The sequence below is a fragment of the Bufo gargarizans genome, chromosome 3 (genome assembly GCF_014858855.1).
Source record: "Bufo gargarizans isolate SCDJY-AF-19 chromosome 3, ASM1485885v1, whole genome shotgun sequence".
Classification (NCBI taxonomy): Eukaryota; Metazoa; Chordata; class Amphibia; order Anura; family Bufonidae; genus Bufo; species Bufo gargarizans.
In genome coordinates this window covers 408,724,792-408,749,623 of record NC_058082.1, presented here as the reverse complement: position 1 = coordinate 408,749,623, position 24,832 = coordinate 408,724,792, and the positions used below count along the sequence as shown (strand labels likewise).

The 24,832-nt window shown below is 42.4% G+C and overlaps 1 protein-coding gene across 7 annotated transcripts in view; it reads left to right on the top strand.

Moving 5' to 3' along the window:
• Positions 1 to 24,832, top strand: part of LOC122933386 (membrane cofactor protein-like) — a 128,295-nt gene that overhangs the window by 85,138 nt on the left and 18,325 nt on the right. For 3 of the 7 annotated variants that reach the window (XM_044288349.1, XM_044288348.1, XM_044288350.1), the window contains exons 10-12: positions 2,747 to 2,929; positions 10,200 to 10,382; positions 23,990 to 24,031. In XM_044288349.1, coding sequence (XP_044144284.1) covers positions 2,747 to 2,929; positions 10,200 to 10,382; positions 23,990 to 24,031 — 408 coding nt within the window. Of the gene's footprint in view, positions 1 to 2,746; positions 2,930 to 10,197; positions 10,383 to 23,989; positions 24,032 to 24,832 lie in introns of those variants that run through there. The other 4 variants (XR_006388424.1, XM_044288352.1, XM_044288353.1 and 1 more) reach the window with 4 other exon arrangements.

Genomic DNA, 24,832 nt, shown 5'->3' with positions numbered 1-24,832 from the left:
ATATGGGCTATTCTATGAATACTGGCTTATTTTATTTTTTTGTTTTTCAGGATAAACCTAAAAAGGCATCCTCTAAAACAAAATATAAAGAATGTGGATTGTGTAAAGTTAGCTCCCGCCTATACTAAGCTACTTTATCGCCCTTGTATTGAGTCTACAATTGCAGATAAGTCACCTTTCATGATGAAAGGTGGAAAAAGTTCTGAAATAATTTTATCTTTGTCAAATTTTTTTACATCACAGAAACCTGACATTTTAACAGGGGTGTGTAGACTTTTTATATCCACTGTATATTAGAAAAAGCTGGTGATAGAAAAAAGGGGTTCCCCTCTGGTTTCCGCAGGCAATATAAGGGTCCATTCACACGTCTGTAGCGTATTGCGGATCCGCAATACACCCGGCCGGCACCCCCATAGAACTGCTTATTCTTGTCCGCGATTGCAGACAAGAATAGGACATGTTCTATTTTTTTTCCGGAGCCGCGGACCGGAAGATCGGGGGCACACACCAGAAATGCAGATTTGGACAGCACACTATGTGCTGTCCGCATCCATTCCTGCCCCATAGAGAATGAATGGGTATGCCCCCGTTCTGCAATTTGCAGAACGGATGCTGACCCATTCTGAGGTTGTGTAAATGGAACCTTATCCCTTTCGTGAGAATAAAATATTTCCCTGTAAAGATAGGAACACGGGTAGAAAGGATAACTGGTGGAAATTCAAAGGGCTTTTTGTTCAAGGGTCAGGGCCCTGCCCCCAGGAAGGTTAATACAGAATGATGCCAGGGTGGGAGGAAGATTATCAAACTTCCTCCCCGCCTGGTCCAGAATTTCTATCGGCAGTTGGATTTTAACCTTTCTAAAATTAGGGGTTCAAGTTGGAGTTCAGCTCTTCCCCGCCCAAAAAGTTTTTTGTTTCAGAAATAGGTCAGAATACGCAAGGGGGGCTAAAAAGAGAGGTGGATCTGTTATTAAGAAAAGGTGCTCTTATTCCTTGTACTTCTGGAGAAGAAGGTTCAGGTTATTGTTCCAATCTTTCTAGTGAAAAAGCCAAACAGAGATTACAGAACAATTTATAAATTTAAAAGGTTTTAACAAATTTCTGAAATACAGAACTTTGCCAATATCTTCCAGTCAGGAACATATCGGAGCCCCTCATGCATGGAGGGGCTCCGATATGTTCCTAACTGGAAGATATTGGCAAAAGTTCTCAGCTTTTAACATTGGCACGAGGAATTGGCTAGTATTGTCTGTTACGTATCATTTTGGTGCATTTCTTTCAGTGATTTGTGTATGTATATATAGGGTTAATGTCGGTGGTTTCACCGATGCTTGTGGATACGGCTAACAGAAACAGCCAGACCACTGCTGCTGATCAGGCGGGCGCAGCTCCTGCACTCTCCCGATCAGCCCGCCATAGCTGTATGGCACTGAGATTTAAGTCAGCCCGCAGCGCTGTACAGTTACGGCGCTGGTATCCCATGATTTAAAATTGTGTTTTAACATACAGGTGGACATTTATCAAATCTGAGGCACCAGGTTCTTGGTTTGGAAATGTCGCACGTAGGAATTTGCGCAAAATTTTGCGACCGGTGCCTTCCTGTGCCACTTTCAGAAGTGGAGTGAAAAAAAGGGTAGATCACTTGTATGTCACACTTATGCACTGTGACTTTTTAAAAAGTTGCAGAAAAGTCGAAACTGTATGCCATGTAGTGTACATTGTGCAAGATTTATTAATAACGTTCGCCATTTTCCTAAATTTGGCACAGTTGGACACATCAACTGCAATCTAAAAACTCCCCTCAAATACACCTACAGGGATAATTTCCTGCCAAAAATGTAATTTAAGCAATAGGTAATTTGCTGATGACACATTCTCTTTAAAGTGGTTGTCCCACGAAAAATATTCTACAGTTTTCAAACCAGCACCTGGATCTGAATACCTTTTTGTAATTGCATGTAATAAAAAATTTAGTATAGCCACTGAGTTATTCAATACAATGTATATGTATAGCGCTATCTGCTGTTTGTTCTTTCTCTCATTTCTTTGACCTGCTCACTGAGATGGCCGCACATGCTCAGTTTCATCCTACAACTGCTTCCTGTGCTGTGATAGGGAGAGCTGAGATACGCCCCCTGATCTGTGATAGGGAGAGCTGAGACACGCCCCTTTAGCTACAGCAGAAAAGACCCTCCCTCTGAGCTGACAGCTTGATGAATCTAGCAGAGCAATGAATGAGGAGATCTCTAAATCCATGTGAGGTGCAGGGCTGGTTCTAGTTGTGTTAGAAATCCATTTCTGTCTACTATATGATGCCTGATTTTCTTTTTTTACATTAATCATGGGTTAACCCCTCTACATAAAAAGATACATGAGATGTCCGCTTGGTGGCTCACTGCTTAGCACTGGTGCCTTGAAATGTTGGGTCCTAGGTTCGAACCAAAGACAACATCTGTATGGAGGTTGTATGTTCTCTCCATGTTTGCATGAGTTTCCTCTGGGTTCTCTGCTTTCCTCCCACACTCCAAAGACATACTGATAGGGAACTTAGATTGTAAGCCCCATTGTAGAAAGTGTGATGCTATAGTTTGTGAAGCGCTGCGAGATATGTTAGCTTTATATAAGTAAGTTAAACTCAAATTTAAAATTGATCTGTCCTAATTAATGCTAGTTTATATGCCCCTGAGAGTACATAATTAAAAAGGCCATAACAATATTATTATTATTATTCTTTTGTTCCTCCATAGCTACATGCACATTTCCAGAGGTTGTCAATGCACAGCCTAAGATGGGCTTGAAGGCGTTTTATGTTCAGCATGATGTTTTAGTTATTGAATGTAAGGAAGACTTTGTCTTAAGTGGCTCAGGCACTATCAGATGTAGCAGTCAAGGTCAGTGGGAGCCTCCTCCACCAGAATGTAGGAAAAAAGGTAAGCAAAGTGTTCATTACTTAACAAGTTTTATATTGCACTATTCCAAGTCTGATAGGGCCAAGTGTCAGTGTAAAACTGACAGGAACAATACAATGCATTGATCCAGCATCAGACCATTCTGGGCCTAAAATAAGAAATATGCAAAATTAAAAAATTTAAGTAAAACGCTCTTTTCCTATATCTACTCATTTATAATTGGTTAAAAATGAAAAACATAATTGGTATCACCATGTCCATAACCACCTGATATAAAAGGATCATGTTACTTATCCTGCGATCAGAAAGTCAAATGTACCAAAAAATGCTACCAATGAAAATTACAGCCGTCCTGCAAAAAACAAGCCCCTGTAACGTTACATTACCCTACTTTGTGAGATTTCCCTACCTCCTAACTTTCGGTCGCACTGCTAATAACGTGGGGAGGCGTTCCTGAGCTTTGATGATCTGTGCTTGCGCAAACGGACAGTTTATGGAAAATCTCAGCAGAGTTCATCTGCACACCGGGACACTGCGCATGCGCCGGAGAGCCTCAGTAGGGGAATATTATGGCCCAGTGCGAAAGCGCGGCTAACTCCAGAAGATCCATCCGATCTCTGCACCTGCGCAGTGTGGGGGTAGGGAGATCTCATGGCCATATTTTCTGTTAAATAAATATTTATTTAACAGAAAATATGGCCATGAGATCTCCCTAGGCAATGTGTGGATACATTTTATAGATAAATAATTATACATTTATAAATATATATTTACCAGAAAATATTGACATGAGATCTCCCTACCCCCACACTGCGCAGGCCTGGAGATCTGCTGGATCTTCTGGAGTTAGCCGCGCTTGCGCACTGGGCCGTAATATTTCCCTACTGAGGCTCTCCAGTGCATGCGCAGTGTCCCGCTGTGCAGATGAACTCCGCTGAGATTTTCCATAAACTGTCCGTTCTCGCATGCGCAGATCGTCAAAACTCAGGAACGCTGCCCCACGTCATTAGCTGTGCGACCGGAAGTTAGGAGGTAGGGAAATCTCACGAAGTAGGGTAATGTAACGTTACACCCCCACACAGCTGACTCAACAGAAATATAAAAAAGTTCTCAGTCTTGGATTTAGTGATTAGGGATAAGCGTATCAACTTCAGATTAAACATCCAAGTCGATTCGCATAAAACTTCGTTCTAATACTGTACAGAGCAGGAGCTCCGTACAGTATTTGAATGTATTGACTCCGATGAGCCAAAGTTATTGCTTTGCGAAGTCTCGCTAGACTTTGTTCAATAACTTCATAAATTAGTTTGTACTGTAAAAAAAACATTTCCCGAACTCTGGTTCGGTTCCAAGGTACCACTTGGAGACAAACCCAAGTTGGGGAAATGTTTTTTTAAAGTACAAATTAATTTATGGTGTTATTGCGCCAAGTCTCGTGAGACTTCAGCTCATCGGAGCCCATACATTCTAATACTGTACAGAGCTCCTGCTCTGTACAGTATTAGAACAAAGTTTTATGCAAATCGACTTTGGATGTTTCATCTGAAGTCAATTCGCTCATCCCTCATAGTGATGCAAAGAACACAATAATAAATAAAAATTTGATACAAAAGTTGTAAAACATGAAGAAACTGTATACATTTGGTATTGCCATATCAACAAGTAGAATAAAGCTATTATATTATAATATATATACACCGCATGGTAAACCTCATAAATAATAAAAATAAACACTGACCATTACAATTTTTGCCCACCTTGTGTCCCAAAAAATTACCATATTTTTCTTTTTATAACATGCACTTTTCCCCCCCAAAAGTGTGGTAAAATGTCAGTGTGTCCTAGGGCTCATACACATGAACGTTTACGTGTGCTGCCCGTGCCTGTATTGCATCCCGCAAACAGCACGGGTGCACACATATGTTCTTGTAACCCCTTTATAAAGCGTATATTACTGAGTGCTTCCACTATGGCAGTGTTTCCCAACTAGTGTGCCTCCAGCTGTTGCAAAACTACAACTCCCAGCATGCTGGGAGTTGTAGTTTTGAAACAGCTGGAGGCACATTGGTTGGGAAACACTGCACTATGGAGTAGATGCGGGGAGCAGTGAATATAGCACTCCTGGTTCTACCTGTACTCAGCGCTCTATATTTCTCTTTGGGTGCTGCAATGCACAGTCCTGACTGCGTACAACATTAGGACATAATACGTGTATCATGACTTGATACTGGGGCCTGATATGGCAGTCTGATCTGAGCTCTGACATGGGGGTTTAATTGGTCTGGTGAAGAATTGGGCGTATTGTCTGAGGTCTGGTGAAGATTGGGGGTCTGATGAAAAATATTTGGTTTCTTTTACTTTTACCAGTTTCAATACTCCAGAAAAATTGTGTAACTGTTTAATGATTCTTCTCATTTTAACCCTTGTTAAAGCCACATACTTTTAGAAAAGAAAATACATAATTTTTTTATTTTCACAGTTCAATGCCAATAAATTCTTTGAAACACCCATGGGGTCAAAAACTTAACTAGTTTGTTGTAGTGTAGTCTCCAAAAAAAACCTTTTTGAAGAGGGGGGATGTTTCCACGGTTCTTGTACCTGCGGGGTTAATTGTGCGGATCACAGCCCCCTGTAAGAGATCGGGTACTGCCAGGCAGCAGGGGGCAGACATGTACACAGTTCGTAGGATAGTCTTACTTGAAGCGCCCCCATCACCATGGGAACACCTCTGTGTTAGAATATACTGTCGGATCTGAATTTCACGATCTAACTCAAATCCGATGGTATATTCTAACATAGAGGCGTTCCTATGGTGATGGGGACGCTTCAAGTTAAAATATACCATCGGATTGGAGAAAACTCCGATCCGATGGTATAATAGGGACTCCTGACTTTACATTGAAAGTCAATGGGGGATGGATCCGTTTGCAGTTGCACCATTTTGTGTCAACTTCAAACGGATCCGTCCCCATTAACTTGCATTGTAAGACGGATCCGTTTAGGTCCGCACGGCCAGACGGACACCAAAACAATTTTATTTTATTTATTTTTTTACTTTCCATCATGTCCGTGGTTCCTCCAAAAATCAAGGAAGCCCCACGGAAGAAAAAATGGACACGGAACTATGGGACCCGTTTTTGCGGACCACAAAAAAAAAACGGTCGTGTGCATGAGGCCATGACAGCTCACAAGAGGTTAAATCTCCTGAACTTATGTTCTGGCTGTAATATGTCTGTGATAAGAACACAGAGCAGAGGGGCCATAAACAGGAAAGACACTGGGATTGCTCACAGTTTGTGGTCCACATTGCTTCCCTTGCTCTGCTACATCCTCACATATTGGCAGAATCCTCTCAATACAGGAGATACAGAGGGGACAGAGCCTGCAGTCATATCAGCCATCACAGCTTCCCCTCAGTCTCTCTTCCTCCTGAAAAAGTTTCTTTATGTTAGCTTTTAAGAAATGTCCCTGCTAAGCCCTTGCACAGCCAGGAGTGCCAGTCACAGAATGCAGGGTTCTTTAGGACCCAGACAGCAGCACAGTCCTTCCTTCAGGCATGGACGAGGTAGCTCCTTCATGGCACGTGTTGGGGACGGGCAGCTGCCAATAGCAGGACAGGAGGGGGCGTAGCTGCCAATAGCAGGACAGGAGGGGGTGTGGCAATAAAGTTATCAAAATGTCATTCACACCCTGAAATATTATCAAGGAAAAATAAATATCAGGCTGCAAAAATATAACCCTTAACAGCTCCATAGATGTACATATTTAAGGAGTTTTCATTTTCTTTTTGTATAAAAACACAAAAATAATTAGATTTGGTATTGTTGTAATCAAACTGGCCTGCAGAATGAAGTTACCTCGTCACATTTACTGCATAGGGAATACTGTAAAAATCAAACCCAGAAAACAATAGTGAAATTTCATTTTTTCCATCCCCAGGGTCATACATAGGAATCATTGGGCCCTTATTCCCCGTCCCCCCTTTCCCCCACCTACCCACAGCTAGTTCCTGGCACCACCTACGTGACTTTCCCTTACACCCTTCCTTTTGCCAACAAAGAGAAAAAAAAAAAAAAAAAAGCTAGGTCTGTACTGAAGCCAGGTCTCGACTAAGGCCTTTTTCACACTTGGGTTGTCCGGATCCGGCATGTACTCCGGATCCGGAATTACACGCCGTATCCGGAAAAACGCAAATGTACTGAAAGCATTTGAAAATGCTTTGTGTTACTATGGCAGCCAGGACGCTATTAAAGTCCTGGTTGCCATAGTAGTAGTGGGGAGCGGGGGAGCGGTATACTTACAGTCTGCGCGGCTCCCGGGGCGCTCCAGAATGACGTCAGAGTGCCCCATGCGCATGGATGATGTGCCATGTGATCACGTCATCCATGCGCGTGGGGCGCCCTGACGTCATTCTGGAGCTAGGGGCTTCAGTCGTAGATGAGGTCCTATGTGCTGGACAATATTTTGCAGCCTGCCAGGCTCCATGATGGAAACCAGGTCTAATCATAGGCCATCCCTCGAGTGTTGTCGCCTGTGACGTGCCAAATATGGCAATGCCAGGATTTTCACTGTTGTGCTCCTATGACAGAACACAACGATGAAAGTCACTAGTGCAGACATGAAGAAAGCCTAATAAACACCTCTAAGGCTGCACAAGATCATAATATTAACAGGAGAACCACAAGTCTCATCATGACCAGGTTAGGCCTGTTTGACATTGCTGGCAGAAGTTCCAGCAGGCTGTTCCACCAGAGAACAGCCTACTGAAGGTCTCAGGATATTATGGGGCCAGCTGGCATTCTGGTAACCTCTGGCAATGCTGGATCCAGAGAGCTCTGGCAGAGAACAACCTGCTGGAACTACTTCCAGCAGTGTCAAACAGGCCTTATTGCTGAAAATTAGTGAGCAAATAGATGGAGGAGTAAAAGAGGAGAAAACTACAACTCCCAGCATGTCTATGCTGTTATTTTGGAAAACAAGTTGACATTTTAAGGAGATGGTATAAGAGACAACTACAACCCCCAGCATTATCAGACCTATTATATGGCTTCAGTGGACATTATAAGAGGAAAGAACTAAAACACCCAGCATGTCCATACTGTCATTGCAGGGCATCAGCGAACATTACATGGAGAGGTATACAGTAGGACAGAACTACAACTCCCAGTATTTCTCGGATGTTATGTGGTATTCCATGGCACCACTAACCTCTACTCTCCCGACTCAATCAGCCATTTCCCACAGGTGCCAGGGTTGGAACTAGTTGATCTCCCAGTGACTGCATTTTGAAAGAGGTTGTCTATAAGACAACCTCCTTTAAAAGGGAATGGAATTTTTGCTAATTCTACTTCCTGGCTATGATTAGAAGGGCAATAATGTCGCCATGTTGTCACCATAATGTTTTTAACAGCATTTATAGATGTTCTTTACAGCAGCCATCATGGGCCATAGACAAAATAGACTGAAGGGAGACTCGCTGACTTCTTTGGGGGAGTTTTCTAGTAATTTGCTGTGACCTGTGCAGAGGTCATTGTACAAGGAAGGAGTAGATCAGATGACATCACCTGTTGTAAATGGTGTATCCTGTGTTATCTATATAGTGGTGATATGTCATTGTAATCCTGCGTGTTTAAATAATGTGATATTAGCTGCTAAGTGATCTTCATAGAACAAGATGTTGCTCATGGTATTAGCCTTAGTGAAAACTGCAGGATTTTAGGATTTTTTTTTAACCTCTTCATGACTCCTGACATAATAGTTTGTCAGCTTTGCACGAGGCTTGTATGTGTGCGATTAGAAGCTCATCCTGCTCCATATATGGTGGCAGCTGACACCTGGACGCATTTAGCCCCTCAGATACCACGCCATATCATCAGGGCAGTTAAACAGATGCTAGGGGGCTTCCTCCATTCTTCAGTCGAAGCCCTAGCAGTGAAATCACAGGGTTCTCATTGGCAGCCAATGGGGTTTTCTGAGGGCTCCTAGGTCTGCAAAAGCAAACTGCCTGTTATGCCATGCCTCAAAGCAGGGCTTGACAGGCAGCCAGTAAAAGTCCCATAGACTGCAAGAATATGGAATAAGCGATCAGAGGGTCACATCTAGGGCTGCAGCTATCAACTATTTTTTTAATGGAGTATTCTATCGATTAATCGAGTGCTCTAATAACAAAAAACTAATTAAAAGAACGTTTTTCTTTCTAAAAACTCATCTGCCCCCATTCCATCAGGTTTCCGCATTCCTTTAGGCTCCCCCCCTCAGTGCCACCATTCATAAAAAAATTATGAATGTCAGAAACCTATATAAATTTGGTATCTCTGTAATCAAACTGACCTGCAGAATATATTTATTTTTTCTTTATTTTTTTTTTCTTCTAGTTTTAATACATGAGATGTGGGGGCATTAAAAATTATAACTTGCTCTGCAAAAAAACAGCTCTAGTCTGGTAATGTGAACAGAGAAGGGAGATAAACAGAAAAAGTGAAAAATTGGCTGCATCGTGAAAGAGTTAAATATAGAAAATGATGTAAAAAGTAAAAATGACATTGGCAAAAGAAATTCCTGTGCCACTTTCAGAAGTAGAGTGAAAAAAATGGTCTGGATTTCAAGGTTTATCACTTTTGTCACATTTATGCACTGTGACTTTTTTAAAAGTTGCAGAATAGTCGCAACTGTATGCCAGGTTATTGTACATTGCAGAAAATGTATTAATAACTTTAGCACAGTTGCACATAGCAACTGCAATCTAAAAACTCACCTCAAGTACACCTACAGTGATAAATTCTTGCCAAAAATTTGATTTAAACAATAGGTAATCTGCTGATGACACATTCTCTTTAAAGTGGTTGTCCCACGAAACATATTCTAGAGTTTTCAAACCAGCACCTGGTTCTGAATACTTTTGTAATTGCATGTAATAAAAAATGCAGTATAGCCACAGAGTTATTTTAATACAATGTATAGCGCCACCTGGTGTTTTTTTTTTTTTTTATTAATTTTTTTTATTTCTCCTATTTCTTTGTCCGGCTGACTAAGATGGCCGCACATGCTCAGTTTCATCCTTTAACTGCCTACTGTGCTGTGATGGAGTGAGCTGCGATTTTCACGCAACGCACAAGTGATGTGTGAAAATCACCGCTCATGTGCACAGCCCCATAGAAATGAATGGGCTCACCTAGCGCATTGCACCTGCGTGGAAAACTCTCACCCGTGTGAAAGGGGTTTTAGAAAGAGGTTGTCATGTACTATAACCCTGAGGTCACTTTTTTAAAATTATTATTTTGTTACTCCATAGCTACATGCACATTTCCAGAGGTTGCCAATGCACAGCCCAAGATGGGCTTGAAGGCGTTTTATGTTCAGCATGAAGTTTTAGTTATTGAATGTAAGGAAGACTTTGTCTTAAGTGGCTCAGGCACTATCAGATGTAGCAGTCAAGGTCAGTGGGAGCCTCCTCCACCAGAATGTATGAAAAAAGGTAAGCAAAGTGCTAATTACTTAACAAATTTTATATTGCACTATAGCAAGTCTGATAGGGCCAAGTGTCATTATAAAACTGACAGGTACAATACAATGCATTGATCCAGCATCAGACCATTCTGGGCCTAAAAAAAAGAAATATACAAAAAAAAATATTATGTAAGTAAAATGCTCTTTTCCCATATCTACTCATTTATAATTGGTTAAAAATGAAAAAACATCATTAGTATCACTGTGTCCATAACCACCTGATATAAAAGGATCATGTTACTTATCCTGCGATCAGAAAGTCATATGTACCAAAAAATGCTACCAATGAAAATTACAGCTTTGTGGAGGTCACTGTTAGAGGGGCAGACACTGGAGGTCAATATTGAAGGGGCGGGCACTGTAGAAGTCACTGTTAACCTCTTGGGGACACATGAGGTACCAGTACGTCATATGTATTTCCAATCATCAGCAGGCACCCCCCGTATCGGCGATCGCCGCAAACCTGCAGGTCAATTCAGACCTGCGATTTGCGATGTTTACAGGTAGTTTCAGCTGTGCCATCGGGTCCCCGTGCTGCTTTAATGGGGACCCGATGGCATGGAAGGCAGCGCGATACATCACTAAAAGTACAACAGCAAGCAATCAAATAGGCGTATGCCCACCAAAATAGTACCAATCTAACCATCGCCTCATCCCGCACAAAATGAGCGCCTACCTAAAACAATCGGCCAAAAAACAAACAAAAAAAAAAACTGTGTCTTAGAATATGGAGACACATAAGTTTTACACAATAACTGCATTTTTAAAACAAAAAAAAAATTAAGTGAATAAAAAAAAGTATACATATTGCATATCGCAGCGTCCTTAATAACCTGCTCTATAAAAATATCACATGACCTAACCCCTCAGGTGAATACCGTCCAAAAATAAAAACGGTGTAAAAAAAGCCTTTTATTTTTTTTGTCACCTTACATCACAAAAAAGTGTAATAGCAAGCAATTAAATAGTCATACGCACCCTAAAATAGTGGCAATCAAACCGTCATCTCATCCCCCCCAAAAAATTAGCCCCTACATAAGATAGTCGACCAAAAAAGAATCAGAGTCAGAATGTGGAGACACTAAAGAATCATAAAAAAAAAAAAATAATGCTTTGTTATGTAAAACGGAAACAAACAACCCAAAAAAGTTGTCATATTTGGTATTGTCGCGTCCGTGACAACCTGCTCTATAAAAATACCACATGATCTAACCTGTCAGATGAATGTTGTGAAAAACATTCAATAAAAACGGTGCCAAAACAGCTATTTCTTGTTACTTGCCTCACAAAAGTGTAATATAGAGCAAAAATCATATGTGCCCTAAAATAGTACCAACAAAACTGCCACCTTATCCCGTAGAAGTAGAGAAATTGAAACTTGTAAATTTGCAAATTTTTCCCAATTTTTGGTAAACTTGGTATATATATTTTTTTTAATAGAAATATATATTTTTTTTTTTACTCCATTTTACCAGTGTCATCAAGTACAATATGTGACGAAAAAAAACTATCTCAGAATGGCCTAGATAAGTCAAAGCGTTTTAAAGTTAGGAGCACATAAAGTGGTCAGATTTGCAAAAAATGGCCTGGTCCTTAATGTGAAAATGAGACTGGTCCCTAAGGTGTTAAATGGGCGGGCACTGTGGAGGTCACTATTAAAGGGGCGGGCACTGTGGAGGTCTATTAACCAGCTCCCGACCACCTAACGCAGGGATGCGTCCTGCGGGCGGTCGGTTTGTTCCTCCTTGACGCATCTACGCGTCATCTCGTGAGACGCGAGATTTCCTGTGAACCCGCTCTCACAGGAGCGCGCGCTAACAGGATCGCAAGGTAAACGAGTTGATCTACAGCATGCCTGCGATTTTTTTTTTTTTTTTTTAACCCCAAAAAGGTATATTAGACAGTGTTTTGTTAACAGCATCTAATATACCTGGTCCTCTGGTGGTCCCTTTTGCTTGGATCAACCACCAGAGGACTCAGGCAGCTCTGTAAGTGGCACCAATCACCACACTACACTACACCCCCCCCCTGTCACTTATTAACCCCTGATCACCCCATATAGACTCCCTGATCACCTCCCGTGTCATTGATCACCCCCTTATAAGGCTCCATTCAGACGTCCGTATGTGTTTTGCGGATCCGCGAAACACGGACACCGCAGATCCGCGAAACACGGACACCAGCAATGTGCTTTCCGCATTTTGCAGATCCTTTTCTTGTCCGCAATAGGACATGTTCTATAGGCTCTACAAAAAACGCAGTGTTCTCCCGATCAGGCCTGATCTTGTGCACACACTTGCATTCAGTCCGCCCCACCGCAGTGACAGAATTTTTTTTCTGATCGCTGCAAAAACACTAAAATCGCTGCGGCGCTATAAAGATCACTGTTGAGGGGCATGGGAGATTTTTTATATTTTGTCAGAAGTTAGTGGAATATGAGACTTTGTAAGAGGGGGGAAAAAAATTATATATTTATATATATATATATATATATATATATATATATATATATATATATATATATATATATATATATATATATAATTTTCCGCTAACGTGTGCCAAAAATACTTCAATTACTCTTACCGGTAATATATTTTCCATGAGCCCATGACAGCACCTGTGAGAGATCTTCCCCCTTCCGGACAGGAAACGAAACTTCCCAGATCTTTAAATTGGTCCCTTGCCTTCCACTGCTCAGTATTTGACATGGAAATTCCAGGGACCAGCAATGCACCTATATATAGTGAAACTAAAAACACAAGCGAGAAAACATACCAGAAAAAATACTAAAGAATAGATTTATCTTTTTTCATATGTATATATATATATATATATATATATATATATATATATATTTCATTCATTCATTCATTCATTCATTCATTCATTTTTATTTTTTTCCTGTGAGCGACTAGATAACTATTAGGGAGGAACTACAGCCTGCGGCACCTTTCTCCCAAAAGACATATCCTGCACAGATGAAAGGACCAACCTATAGTGCTTGTAAAACGTAGAGGGGGAACTCCACGTTGCAGCACTACAGATTTGTTCGATGGTAGCGCACCCTTTTTCTGCCCTGGTGGAATGGGCTGAAAAATCTGAAGGGACCAGATAATCTGATAGTGAATATGCCAGACCTATCGCTCTCTTGATCCATCTGTCTAAGGTACGGCTTGTAACTTTCAAGCCCCTGTTCTGACCCTGAAACTGAACAAAGAGTTGCAGGGTTTTTCTAAAGCCCTTCGTAGACTCTAAATATGCACAGACACACCTTCTAACAGCTAAAGTATGAAAGGATCTTTCTCCTTCATTCTTTGGGTCCTGACAAAAGTCTTATGGAATACCGACACTACTTTGGGCAGGAATGCAGGATCCGGATTGAAAACAATTCTATCTTCCAGAATCTGAGTATATGGTGGGGAAGAGGACAAAGCGGATAGTTCTCCTACTCGTCTGGCAGATGTAATGGCCACTAAAAATACGATCTTATAGGACAACATCTTTAAGGGGACGTCCCCCAGAGGCTCAAACGGAGCCTTGGTTAGAGCAGAAAGAACCAGGTTAAGGTCCCATGGGGCTGACTTAGATTTAACTATAGGACATAGTCTAGAGGATCACTTAATGAACCTTTTGACCCAAGGATGAGTAGCCAATCGAAAGTCAAACAGGACACTAAGTGCCGAGACCTGTACCTTGAGAGTGCTGGGTTTAAGCTTTTTGTTATGGCCTTCCTGTAAAAAGTTTAAAATTAACGGGATGTTGGGTGAGCTCAAGTCTAAGCCTGGACCTGCAAACCGAAGGAAGGTTTTTCATACCCTCTGATCTTCTGGATCACTCTGGGCAATAGGCTGATGGGAGGGAAAGCATAGACTAGGCCCTTCCCCCATGTCTGTGAGAGCCCATCTGTGCCTATCGACTGATCCTCCCTGCTGAGAGAAAAGAACTTTTCGCACTTTTTGTTTTCTACCGAGGCGAATAGATCTATCGTAGGGGATCCCCATAGGGCCTGTATTTGGTGAAACACTTCCTGATTCAGACACCAATTTGCCTGACTGAATCTGTGTCTGCTGAGAAAGTCCGCCTGGTGATTCTCTGAGCCTTTCAAATGAACCGCTGAGAGAAAGAGCTTTCCCCTGTATTAACAAGAAAATCCTGGATGCCAGCTGCATTAGTTGATAGGGTCTTGTTCCCCCTTGTTTGTTTATATAAGCTACCACCGAGGCGTTGTCTGATAGGATCCTGACATGTTTTTGAGACCAAGATGGGAGACTTTCCTTTAGTGCGCACAGGACTGCTCTTAACTCTCTGGCATTTTGAGATTGAGCACTCTAGGTTCTTGACCAAGGACCTTAGAAAAACCCCAAAACTGAATGGGCCCCCCATCCCCAAGGACTTGCATAGGTGCTTATTATTAAGGGGTCGTGTCTCACCCACTCTACCCCCTGACTGAGGTTCGAAGTTTTTAGCCACCAAGCTAGGGATCGGGTTACTGACCCCGGGACCACAATCTTGTGATCCAGGGATCGCGACCTCCCGTCCTATTTGGACAAAATGTGCCATTGAAGTATTCTGGACCTGAATTGGGCCCACCTCACAGCTGGAATACAAGCTGTCATCACACCCAGAATAGACATAGCTTTCCTTAGGGAGACTTCCTTGGTTTTGCTGAAAGACCTGATCTTCTGCTGAATACCCTCCTTCTTGTCTGCCGGAAGATAAGATTTCTGTGTCTGAGAATCTAATAGGATGCCTAGAAAAACGCATTTGGATGTTGGAATCGGGGATGATTTGTCCCAATTTATTAACCAGCCCAGGCTCATCAAGATCCCCAGGACCTTCTGTATCTGAGATTTCAACAACTCTGGGGACTGCCCTACCAAGAGAAGGTCGTCCAGGTATGAGATTATAATGATGTCTGACCTTCTTACTTCTGCCATTACCTCCGCCATCAGCTTTGTGAAGAGCCTCGGCGCCTGCGATATTCCAAAAGGAAGTGCTCTGAACTGCAAATGGACGATTGATTCTCCCATCTTCATTGCTACCCTCAGGTATCTTTGGGACAAAGGATGAATGGGCACGTGATAGTAGGCATCTTTTATGTCTATTGAGGCCATCACGCAGTTGGGGAACAGATGGAGGACCGTGGTGGAGATGGATTCCATCCTGAATTTCTGGTAGGACAGATACTGGTTGAGACCCTTCAAATTTATTATCAGCCTGAACGTACTGTTGGGCTTGGGGACCAGAAATAGGGTTGAATAAAAACCCTCTCCTTGTTCGTTCTTTGGGACTGGAACAAGGACTGCCTTTTCCAAGAGGTTGTTTATTTCCTCCGTAAGTGCCGCCTGTTTTGGAGAATTTTGGTTTAATTAAGTAATTTTGAATGTCCTGGGTGGTAGTCTCTTGAAGTCTAGGCGATAACCTTCCTTTATAATATCCTTTACCCAGGGGCTTGCGGTAATATTTTGCCAGGCCGGAAAAAATTAAGACTACCGCCTACTTGGGGTCTGGCGTCATTGTTGAGTGGAACTTGATGTTTGAGGTCTGGATTTAAACAGCACACTTTTTAATTTATCGGATGTCCACTCCCTCCTTTTCTTTTGACCCCGAAAACCTTTCCTTCTTTCATAACTCTGAAATGGCTTCCCCTGTCTAGGAAAGGACGGTGCTGGAAATCCTTTTTTCTTATCAGATGCCTTATCTAAAATATAATCTAAGGCCGACCCAAATAAAAAAATCTCCTTGGCAAGGGAGGGCACAAAGCTTAGATTTTAAAGCTACATCGCCCTTCCACCCCTTCAACCATAACGACCTTCTGGCTGAATTGGACAGTGCAGCCACTCTAGCGGAAAGCCTCAATGCGTCAGCGGAGGCATCAGAGATAAAGTCCACTGCACTGGACATAGTTGGTATAGCCTCCAGCAGCTGATCCCTAGGAGTCTTGTTCTCTATATGAGACTCTAATTCCTCCAACCAGAGCTTTAATACATTGCCATCGAGGTAGTCGCTATATTTGGTTTAAAGGCAGAAGTGGAAGCTTCCCAATTCTTCCTTAAGTATGCATCAGCCCTTTTGTCCATGGGATCTTTAAGGGACCCTAAATCCTCAAACGGGAGAGCTGACTTCTTATTTGTCTTAGCTACAGGAGCGTCTACCCTCGGTACCTCCTGCCAAGCTGATACTTCTTGATCGTCTAAGGGGTACTTTCTTTTGACTGCTTTTATCGGATTTCTCCCATTCACGTTTAATCACGTCCTTGATACAGTCCTGAATGGGGAACACCCTAGACTTTTGAGGCTTTAGGCTCTCAAACATAAGCTCTGGTCTAGACCTGGACACCTTTTCTTCCTCAAGCTCCATCGTTGATCTAACCACCTTCAATAGTAGATCGTATCTTCCGCTTTAAATAACGGTTTCCCTGTCAAGTCCTCAGAAGAGGAATCTGAGTCTGCAATAGCACCCTCCTCAGACCCAGAGTCCATAGTATCCTCCACTATCGCCTGGGCCCTCTTATGTCTGGATGAGCTAGGCAGGGATTTTTTAAGCTCCTCCACAGAAGAACGGACTTCATTTTTAACTAAATCTCGGATACTTTGCAATAAAGATGACGACTCCTCTGCCACTAACTTATCCAGACATGGTTGACAACATGTTTTGGGGTAAGACGGATCCAACCTCCGCTTGCAAATGCCACACTTTTTAGCTCTCGTTTTGTGGGAAGCTTTTCTTGGGGCTTCTTTAACCTGCATTCAACAAAACAGCCTAATCATGAAAGACAGACATGCAATGTGACAATGCACTGCAATATAAAGTACAAAAATTGCATGGAAATAACAAGTGCTACACTATAAGTGCGAGATACTTGGCAAATTATTTTGTACAAAATTATTTGAGCCCGTCTGCCAAGCGTCAAGGCGTTCTGTTAGACGGGTTCCTACGCTAAATTCTACCTGTTAGGTGCCATAACGGCTACCGTACACTTCAGGGAGTGTAGGTTCCACGTACCTGCATTGTAACCTACCTGTTGGGTGCCATGACGGCTACCATCCACTTCAGGGAATGCAGGCTACACAGCAGGCCCACTCCACAACACCACCGGCGCCTAAAAGCCACCAAGGACCGCAGTGAGAGTCCTGGTGCTGTGGCTTCAGTGAATGAAGTGGAGCAGGCCTGACTATGCACTGACACTAATTAAAATCAGCCAATGGGGCAGACAGGGTGGTCAGAAATGTGAGACTGAGGAGGCAGCCACACCTCAATTACAAACTACAAGGGAAACCAAAAAAGGGGCTCAGTCACATAACAACCGCAGGAGCACATTGCTGGGGCAAGGAAATAACATGAAAGACAGACATGCAATGTGACAATGCACTGCAATATAAAGTACAAAAATTGCATGGAAATAACAAGTGCTACACTATAAGTGCGAGATACTTGGCAAATTATTTTGTACAAAATTATTTGAGCCCGTCTGCCAAGCGTCAAGGCGTTCTCTGTTAGACGGGTTCCTACGCTAAATTCTACCTGTTAGGTGCCATAACGGCTACCGTACACTTCAGGGAGTGTAGGTTCCACGTACCTGCATTGTAACCTACCTGTTGGGTGCCATGACGGCTTTAGGCTCTCAAACATAAGCTCTGGTCTAGACCTGGACACCTTTTCTTCCTCAAGCTCCATCGTTGATCTAACCGCCTTCAATAGTAGATCGTATCTTCCGCTTTAAATAACGGTTTCCCTGTCAAGTCCTCAGAAGAGGAATCTGAGTCTGCAATAGCACCCTCCTCAGACCCAGAGTCCATAGTATCCTCCACTATCGCCTGGGCCCTCTTATGTCTGGATGAGCTAGGCAGGGATTTTTTAAGCTCCTCCACAGAAGAACGGACTTCATTTTTAACTAAATCTCGGATACTTTGCAATAAAGATGGCGACTCCTCTGCCACTAACTTATCCAGACATGGTTGACAACATGTTTTGGGGTAAGACGGATCCAACCTCCGCTTGCAAATGCCACACTTTTTAGCTCTCGTTTTGTGGGAAGCTTTTCTTGGGGCTTCTTTAACCTGCATTCAACAAAACAGCCTAATCAGTCTAACCTGACCATAATAATAACTCCCCAAAGGGAGATGGTGGGGGTTAACCCCTCTTACCCCCAGGACTACCATGCTGGATTCCGAAAGCTGCTCCTGCCTGTTGGTGCACTGTTGTACTTCCCCTTCTTGCATGATAATGCTGCTTCAAGGGGGTCCAATGGAGGGCTGTAGGTGCCACTTGGCGTCTGGTCAGTATCTGCCTGCTGCTGCTCCGCCCTCCACGCTGGCTGGCCGGCATTCCCTTTTTCAAATGGGCCGCGCAGCGTCTGCCATGTTAAGCTCCTCCCCCTTCCGGCCGGTGGAACGCACACGTCACTTCCAGTGCGACGCGCACGCCCAGTTCAGCCAGCCTCAATGAGAGGAGAAGACGCACCTCCCCCCTCACGCCGCAACTTCGCTGGCAGGCAGGGTCGCAAGGCAGCTACAGGCATCCCCCCCATGGCTACCGAAGAAGGGGAAAAAAAGACGTCGGGCTTCTCAGCGGCTCCTAGTGGAGACTTACGCCAACAGGTACCTCCACTAGGTTTCCCTTTAACCCTAGAGGTCCTGCATCCGAAAAATAGACCTGGTAATAAATCTTCCTGTCCTTGGACAGGAAACAGGAAAGAACTGAGCGGTGGAAGGCAAGGGACCAATTTAAAGATCTGGGAAGTTCCTCCCCCTTCCGGACAGGAAACGGGATCTCTCACAGGTGCTGTCATGGGGCGTAATGGAAAATACAATTTTACATGAACTCGCCATGCCCCTCACGAAATACATTGGGGTGTCTTCTTTCCAAAATGCGGTCACATGTGGGGTATTTATACTGCCCATTTTAGGGGCCCTAAAGCTTGAGAAGAAGTCTGGAATAGAAATGTCTAAAAAAAATGTACGCATTTGGATTCCATGAGGGGTATGGCGAGTTCATGTGAGATTTTATTTTTTGTCACAAGTTAGTGGAATATGAGACTTTGTAAGAAAAAAAAAATAACTGAAGTTTTGGAATCCAAATGCGTAAAAAATGCCCTGTGAAATCCTAAAAGTACTCATTGGAATTTGGGCCCCTTTGTGCACCTAGGCTGCAAAAAAGTGTCATACATATGGTATCGCCGTACTCAGGAGAAGTAGGGCAATGTGTTTTGGGGTATATTTTTACATATACCCATACAGTGTGTGAGAAATATCTCTGTAAATGACAACTTTTTAATTTTTTTTTTATACGAAGTTGTCACTTTACAGAGATATTTCTCTCATCCAGCATGGGTATATGTAAAAATACACCCCCAAACACATTGCCCTACTTCTCCCGAGTACGGTGATACCACATGTGTGACACTTTTTTGCAGCCTAGGTGCGTAAAGGGGCCGAAAGTCCAACGAGTACCTTTTAGGCTTTACAGGGTTGCTTACAGTTTAGCCCCGCCCAAAATGCCAGAACAGTAAACACACCGCACAAATGACCCCATTTCGGAAAGTAGACACCCCAAGGTATTCGCTGAAGAGCATATTGAGTCCATGAAAGATTTAACTTTTTGTCACAAGTTAGCTGAAAAGGACACTTTTTTTTTGTTTTTTTCTCACAGTCTCCTTTTCCGCTAACTTGTGTAAAAAAAAAAAAAAAAACTTATATGAACTCGCCATGCCCCTCACAGAATACATTGGGGTGTCTTCTTTCCAAAATGGCGTCACATGTGGAGTATTTATACTGCCCTGGCATTTTAGGGGCCCTAAAGCGTGAGAAGAAGTCTGGAATCCAAATGCCTAAAAATGCCCTCCTAAAAGATACTCATTGGAATTTGGGCCCCTTTGCGCATCTAGGCTGCAAAAAAGTGTCACACATGTGGTATCGCCGTACTCAGGAAAAGTAGTAATGTGTTTTGGGGTGTATTTTTACATATACTCTTGCTGGGTGAGAGAAATATCGCTGTAAAATGACAACTTTGTATAAAAAAAAAAAAGAGGGAAAAGTTGTCTCTTACAGAGATATTTATCTCGCCCAGCATGGGTATATGTAAAAATACACCCCAAAACACATTGCCCTACTTCTGAGTACGGCAATACCACATGTGTGACACTTTTTTGTATACTTATCATGAAGTATGAAACAACTGAAAATGTCATATTCTAGGTTCTTCAAAGTAGCCACCTTTTTGCTTTGATTACTGCTTTGCACACTCTTGGCATTCTCTTGATGAGCTTCAAGAGGTAGTCACCTGAAATGGTCTTCCAACAGTCTTGAAGGAGTTCCCAGAGATGCTTAGCACTTGTTGGCCCTTTTGCCTTCACTCTGCGGTCCAGCTCACCCCAAACCATCTCGATTGGGTTAAGGTCCGGTGACTGTGGAGGCCAGGTCATCTGGCGCAGCACCCCATCACTCTCTCCTTCATGGTCAAGTAGCCCTTACACAGCCTGGAGGTGTGTTTGGGGTCATTGTCCTGTTGAAAAATAAATGATGGTCCAACTAAACGCAAACCGGATGGAATAGCATGCCGCTGCAAGATGCTGTGGTAGCCATGCTGGTTCAGTATGCCTTCAATTTGGAATAAATCCCCAACAGTGTCACCAGCAAAGCACCATCACACCTCCTCATCCATGCTTCACGGTGGGAACCAGGCATGTAGAGTCCATCCGTTCACCTTTTCTGCGTCGCACACAGACACGTTGGTTGGAACCAGAGATCTCAAATTTGGACTTATCAGACCAAAGCACAGATTTCCACTGGTCTAATGTCCATTCCTTGTGTTCTTTAGCCCAAACAAGTCTCTTCTGCTTGTTGCCTGTCCTTAGCAGTGGTTTCCTAGCAGATATTCTACCATGAAGGCCTGATTCACACAGTCTCCTCTTAAGGCCTCTTTCACACGGGCGTCATGTTTTTTGCCCGAATAAGAGGCGGGTGCGTTGCGGGAAAATGCGCGATTTTTCAGCGCGAGTGCAAAACATTGTAATGCGTTTTGGACTCGCGTGAGAAAAATCGCGCATGTTTGGTACCCAAATCCGAACTTCTTCACAGAGGTTCAGGCTTGGGATTGATGTTCTGAAGATTGTATTATTTTCCCTTATAACATGGTTATGAGGGAAAATAATAGCATTCTGACTACAGAATGCATAGTATAATAGTGCTGGAAGGGTTAAAAAAAATAAAAAAGTTAACTCACCTTATCCTCTTGATCGCGTAGTTCCCGGTCTATTCTTTACTAGCTGTGTGCTAAATGACCTGTGGTGACGTCAGATCACATGCTCCAATCACATGGTCCATCACCACGGTGATGGAGCATGTGATCTGACATCACCACAGGTCCTTTAGCCCACAGCTAGTAAAGAACAGACCGGGAACTATGTGATCAAGATGATAAGGCATGTTATAAGGGAAAATAATACAGTGAATAGACTGTCACCTAGAACCCATGCGTGAAAATCGCACCGCATCCGCACTTGCTTGCGGATGCTTGCGATTTTCACGCAACCCCATTCACTTCTATGGGGCCTGCAACGCATAAGTGATGCGTGAAAATCACCGCTCATGTGAACAGCCCCATAGAAATTAATGGGTCAGGATTCAGTGCGGGTGCAATGCGTTCAACTCGCGCATCGCACCTGCGTGGAATACTCGCTCGTGTGAAAGGGGCCTAACAGTTGTTCTAGAGATGTGTCTGCTGCTAGAACTCTGTGTGGCATTAACCTGGTCTCTAATCTGAGCTGCTGTTAATCTGCGATTTCTGAGGCTGGTGACTCGGATGAACTTGTCCTCCACAGCATAGGTGACTCTTGGTCTTCCTTCCCTGGGGCGGTCCTGCATGTGAGCCAGTTTCTTTATAGCACTTGATGGTTTTTGTGACTGCACTTGGGGACACTTTCTAAGTATTCCCAATTTTTCGGACTGACTGACCTTCATTTCTTAAAGTAATGATGGCCACTCGTTTTTCTTTACTTAGCTGCTTTTTTCTTGCCATAATACAAATTCTTACAGTCTATTCAGTAGGAATATCAGCTGTGTATCCACCTGACTTCTCCACAACGCAACTGATGGTCCCAACCCCATTTATAAGGCACGAAATCCCACTTATTAAACCTGACAGGGCACTCCTGTGAAGTGAAAACCATTTCAGGTGACTACCTCTTGAAGCTCATCAAGAGAATGCCAATAGTGTGCAAAGCAGTAATCAAAGCAAAAGGTGGCTACTTCAAAGAACCTAGAATATGACAGATTTTCTGTTGTTTCACACTTTTTTGTTATGTATATAATTCCACATGTGTTAATTCATACTTTTGATGCGCTCAGTGTGAATCTCCAATTTTCATAGTCATGAAAAGAAAGAAAACTCTTTGAATGAGAAGGTGTGTCCAAACTTTTGGTCTGTACTGTGTGTGTGTGTATATGTGTGTATATATGTATATATATATATATATATATATATATATATATATATAAATCTCCTAAACCTAATCTAATGCATTAAATTAGGCCACTTTTAGTCAGGTATAATATGAGTCCTTTATTACTTCTCCATTTTGAACACACCACCTTAAGCTCCTGCTCATCCTTAAGTTTGAAGTTTTAGAGCCGTAACTATGGTTCTGAAGAACCGTGGGAGGTCCATAATATTGGGACAAAAGAGCTCCTGTATCACACCTGAAAAGCAGCAGAATAGTTCTTTAAAAATTTTTTAACTGCGGTAATTGAAAACTATTATTTATAGTGAGTTAGTGAGCCTCCTCTCTATTGTACAGTTTTCCCCAGTAAACATATCTAATGTTGTAATTGCTTACACACAGTATGTCATCATTACATTCACACACATAAAGTCACGTATAAAGTTTCATTTGATTCCAATAACTGCTTCTTAAAGGGAACCTGTCATCTAGATTTTGGGTATAGAGCTGAGGACATGGGCTGCTAGATGGCCGCTAGCACATCCAGTCCCCATAGCTCTGTGTGCTTTTATTGTGTAAAAAAAACGATTTGATACATATGCAAATTAACATAAGAGTCATATCTTACTTGTGTGACCAAAGAAGAGTAATATTTTCAAGCTCTGACTCATCTCAGATTAATTTGCATATGTATCAAATCAGTTTTTATATACAATAAAAGCACACAGAGCTATGGGGACTGGGTATTGCGAATGTGCTAGCGGCCATCTAGCAACCCATTTCCTCAGCTCTATACCCAAAATCCCGGTGACAGGTTCCCTTTAAGGCATAATTTTTTTTTGTCTGTGAGTATTTTAAAGGTCACAATCTTAACTTTAAAACGAGACCAAGATCATGGTTCTAGCTTTCTGATGTATTGGAACTAGCACTCCAATCTTGCTGGTACACATCCTGATTTCCAGTCAACAGCAGCAAGGGCATATGAGATGTCCTTGGCAGAAAGAGTTCAAGTAGTCACAGACCATTACATTTACTATTTGTTAGGATCCGGTCTTGGATTTTAAAAAAAAATTCTGTATCTAATGCATTACTGTAAATGCTTAACACATTTTTATTTTTATTTTTGGAAATAGATGATGGATCCGGTGGTGGTCTCAGCAATGGAGTTATTGCAGGTAATGTTTCACAATTTCATGTACACCTCATCGTCCCCCCACCACATCACCAAAACTCCCTGACCAACTCCACATAAATATGCACTTCTCAGATAAATGTCTCTAGAGATATATATATATATTTATGACTTTATAGTCTTCCAATATGTTCCCAAAAAGAATGTTATAACTGACAGATTTGACAATTTTCACAGAGATATATTGACACAATGTACCATACATACAAATTCAACCTGGCTGTGAGCCCACATGAGTTCCTTAAGAAGACCTTCAAGCTCATAGAAATATTGTGTTAATACTCATATAGCAAACTACAATGCATTCGGAAAGTCTTCAGACCCTTTTGTTGCGGTGTTGTGCTAAAAAAAAGTTTTCCCCCTCATTCTGCACTCAATACCCCATAATGTGAAAGTGAGAAGAGAATTTGACATTTTTGCAAATTTATAAAAAAAAATGTAAAAATTTTTTTGTATGGACATTAAAGGAGTTGTGCAGGTAGTTTATATTGATGACCTATCTTCAGGATATGTCTTCACTATCTGATTGGTGGGGGTCCGACACCTGTAACTAGTGTTGAATGAACTTCTGTATTCAAGTTCAGAGTACAAGGTTCGGGTTATCTAAGAATTCTGTTATGGATTCCACTACCACAGACTATAACTTATGGTCCGTGGTAGTGGAATCCATAACCGAATTCTTAGAGAACCCGAACCATGCACGCCGAACTTGAAACACAAGTTTTCTCATCCCTACCCGGAACCCCAGCCAATCTGCTGTTTGAAGATGAAGCATTTCTCCATG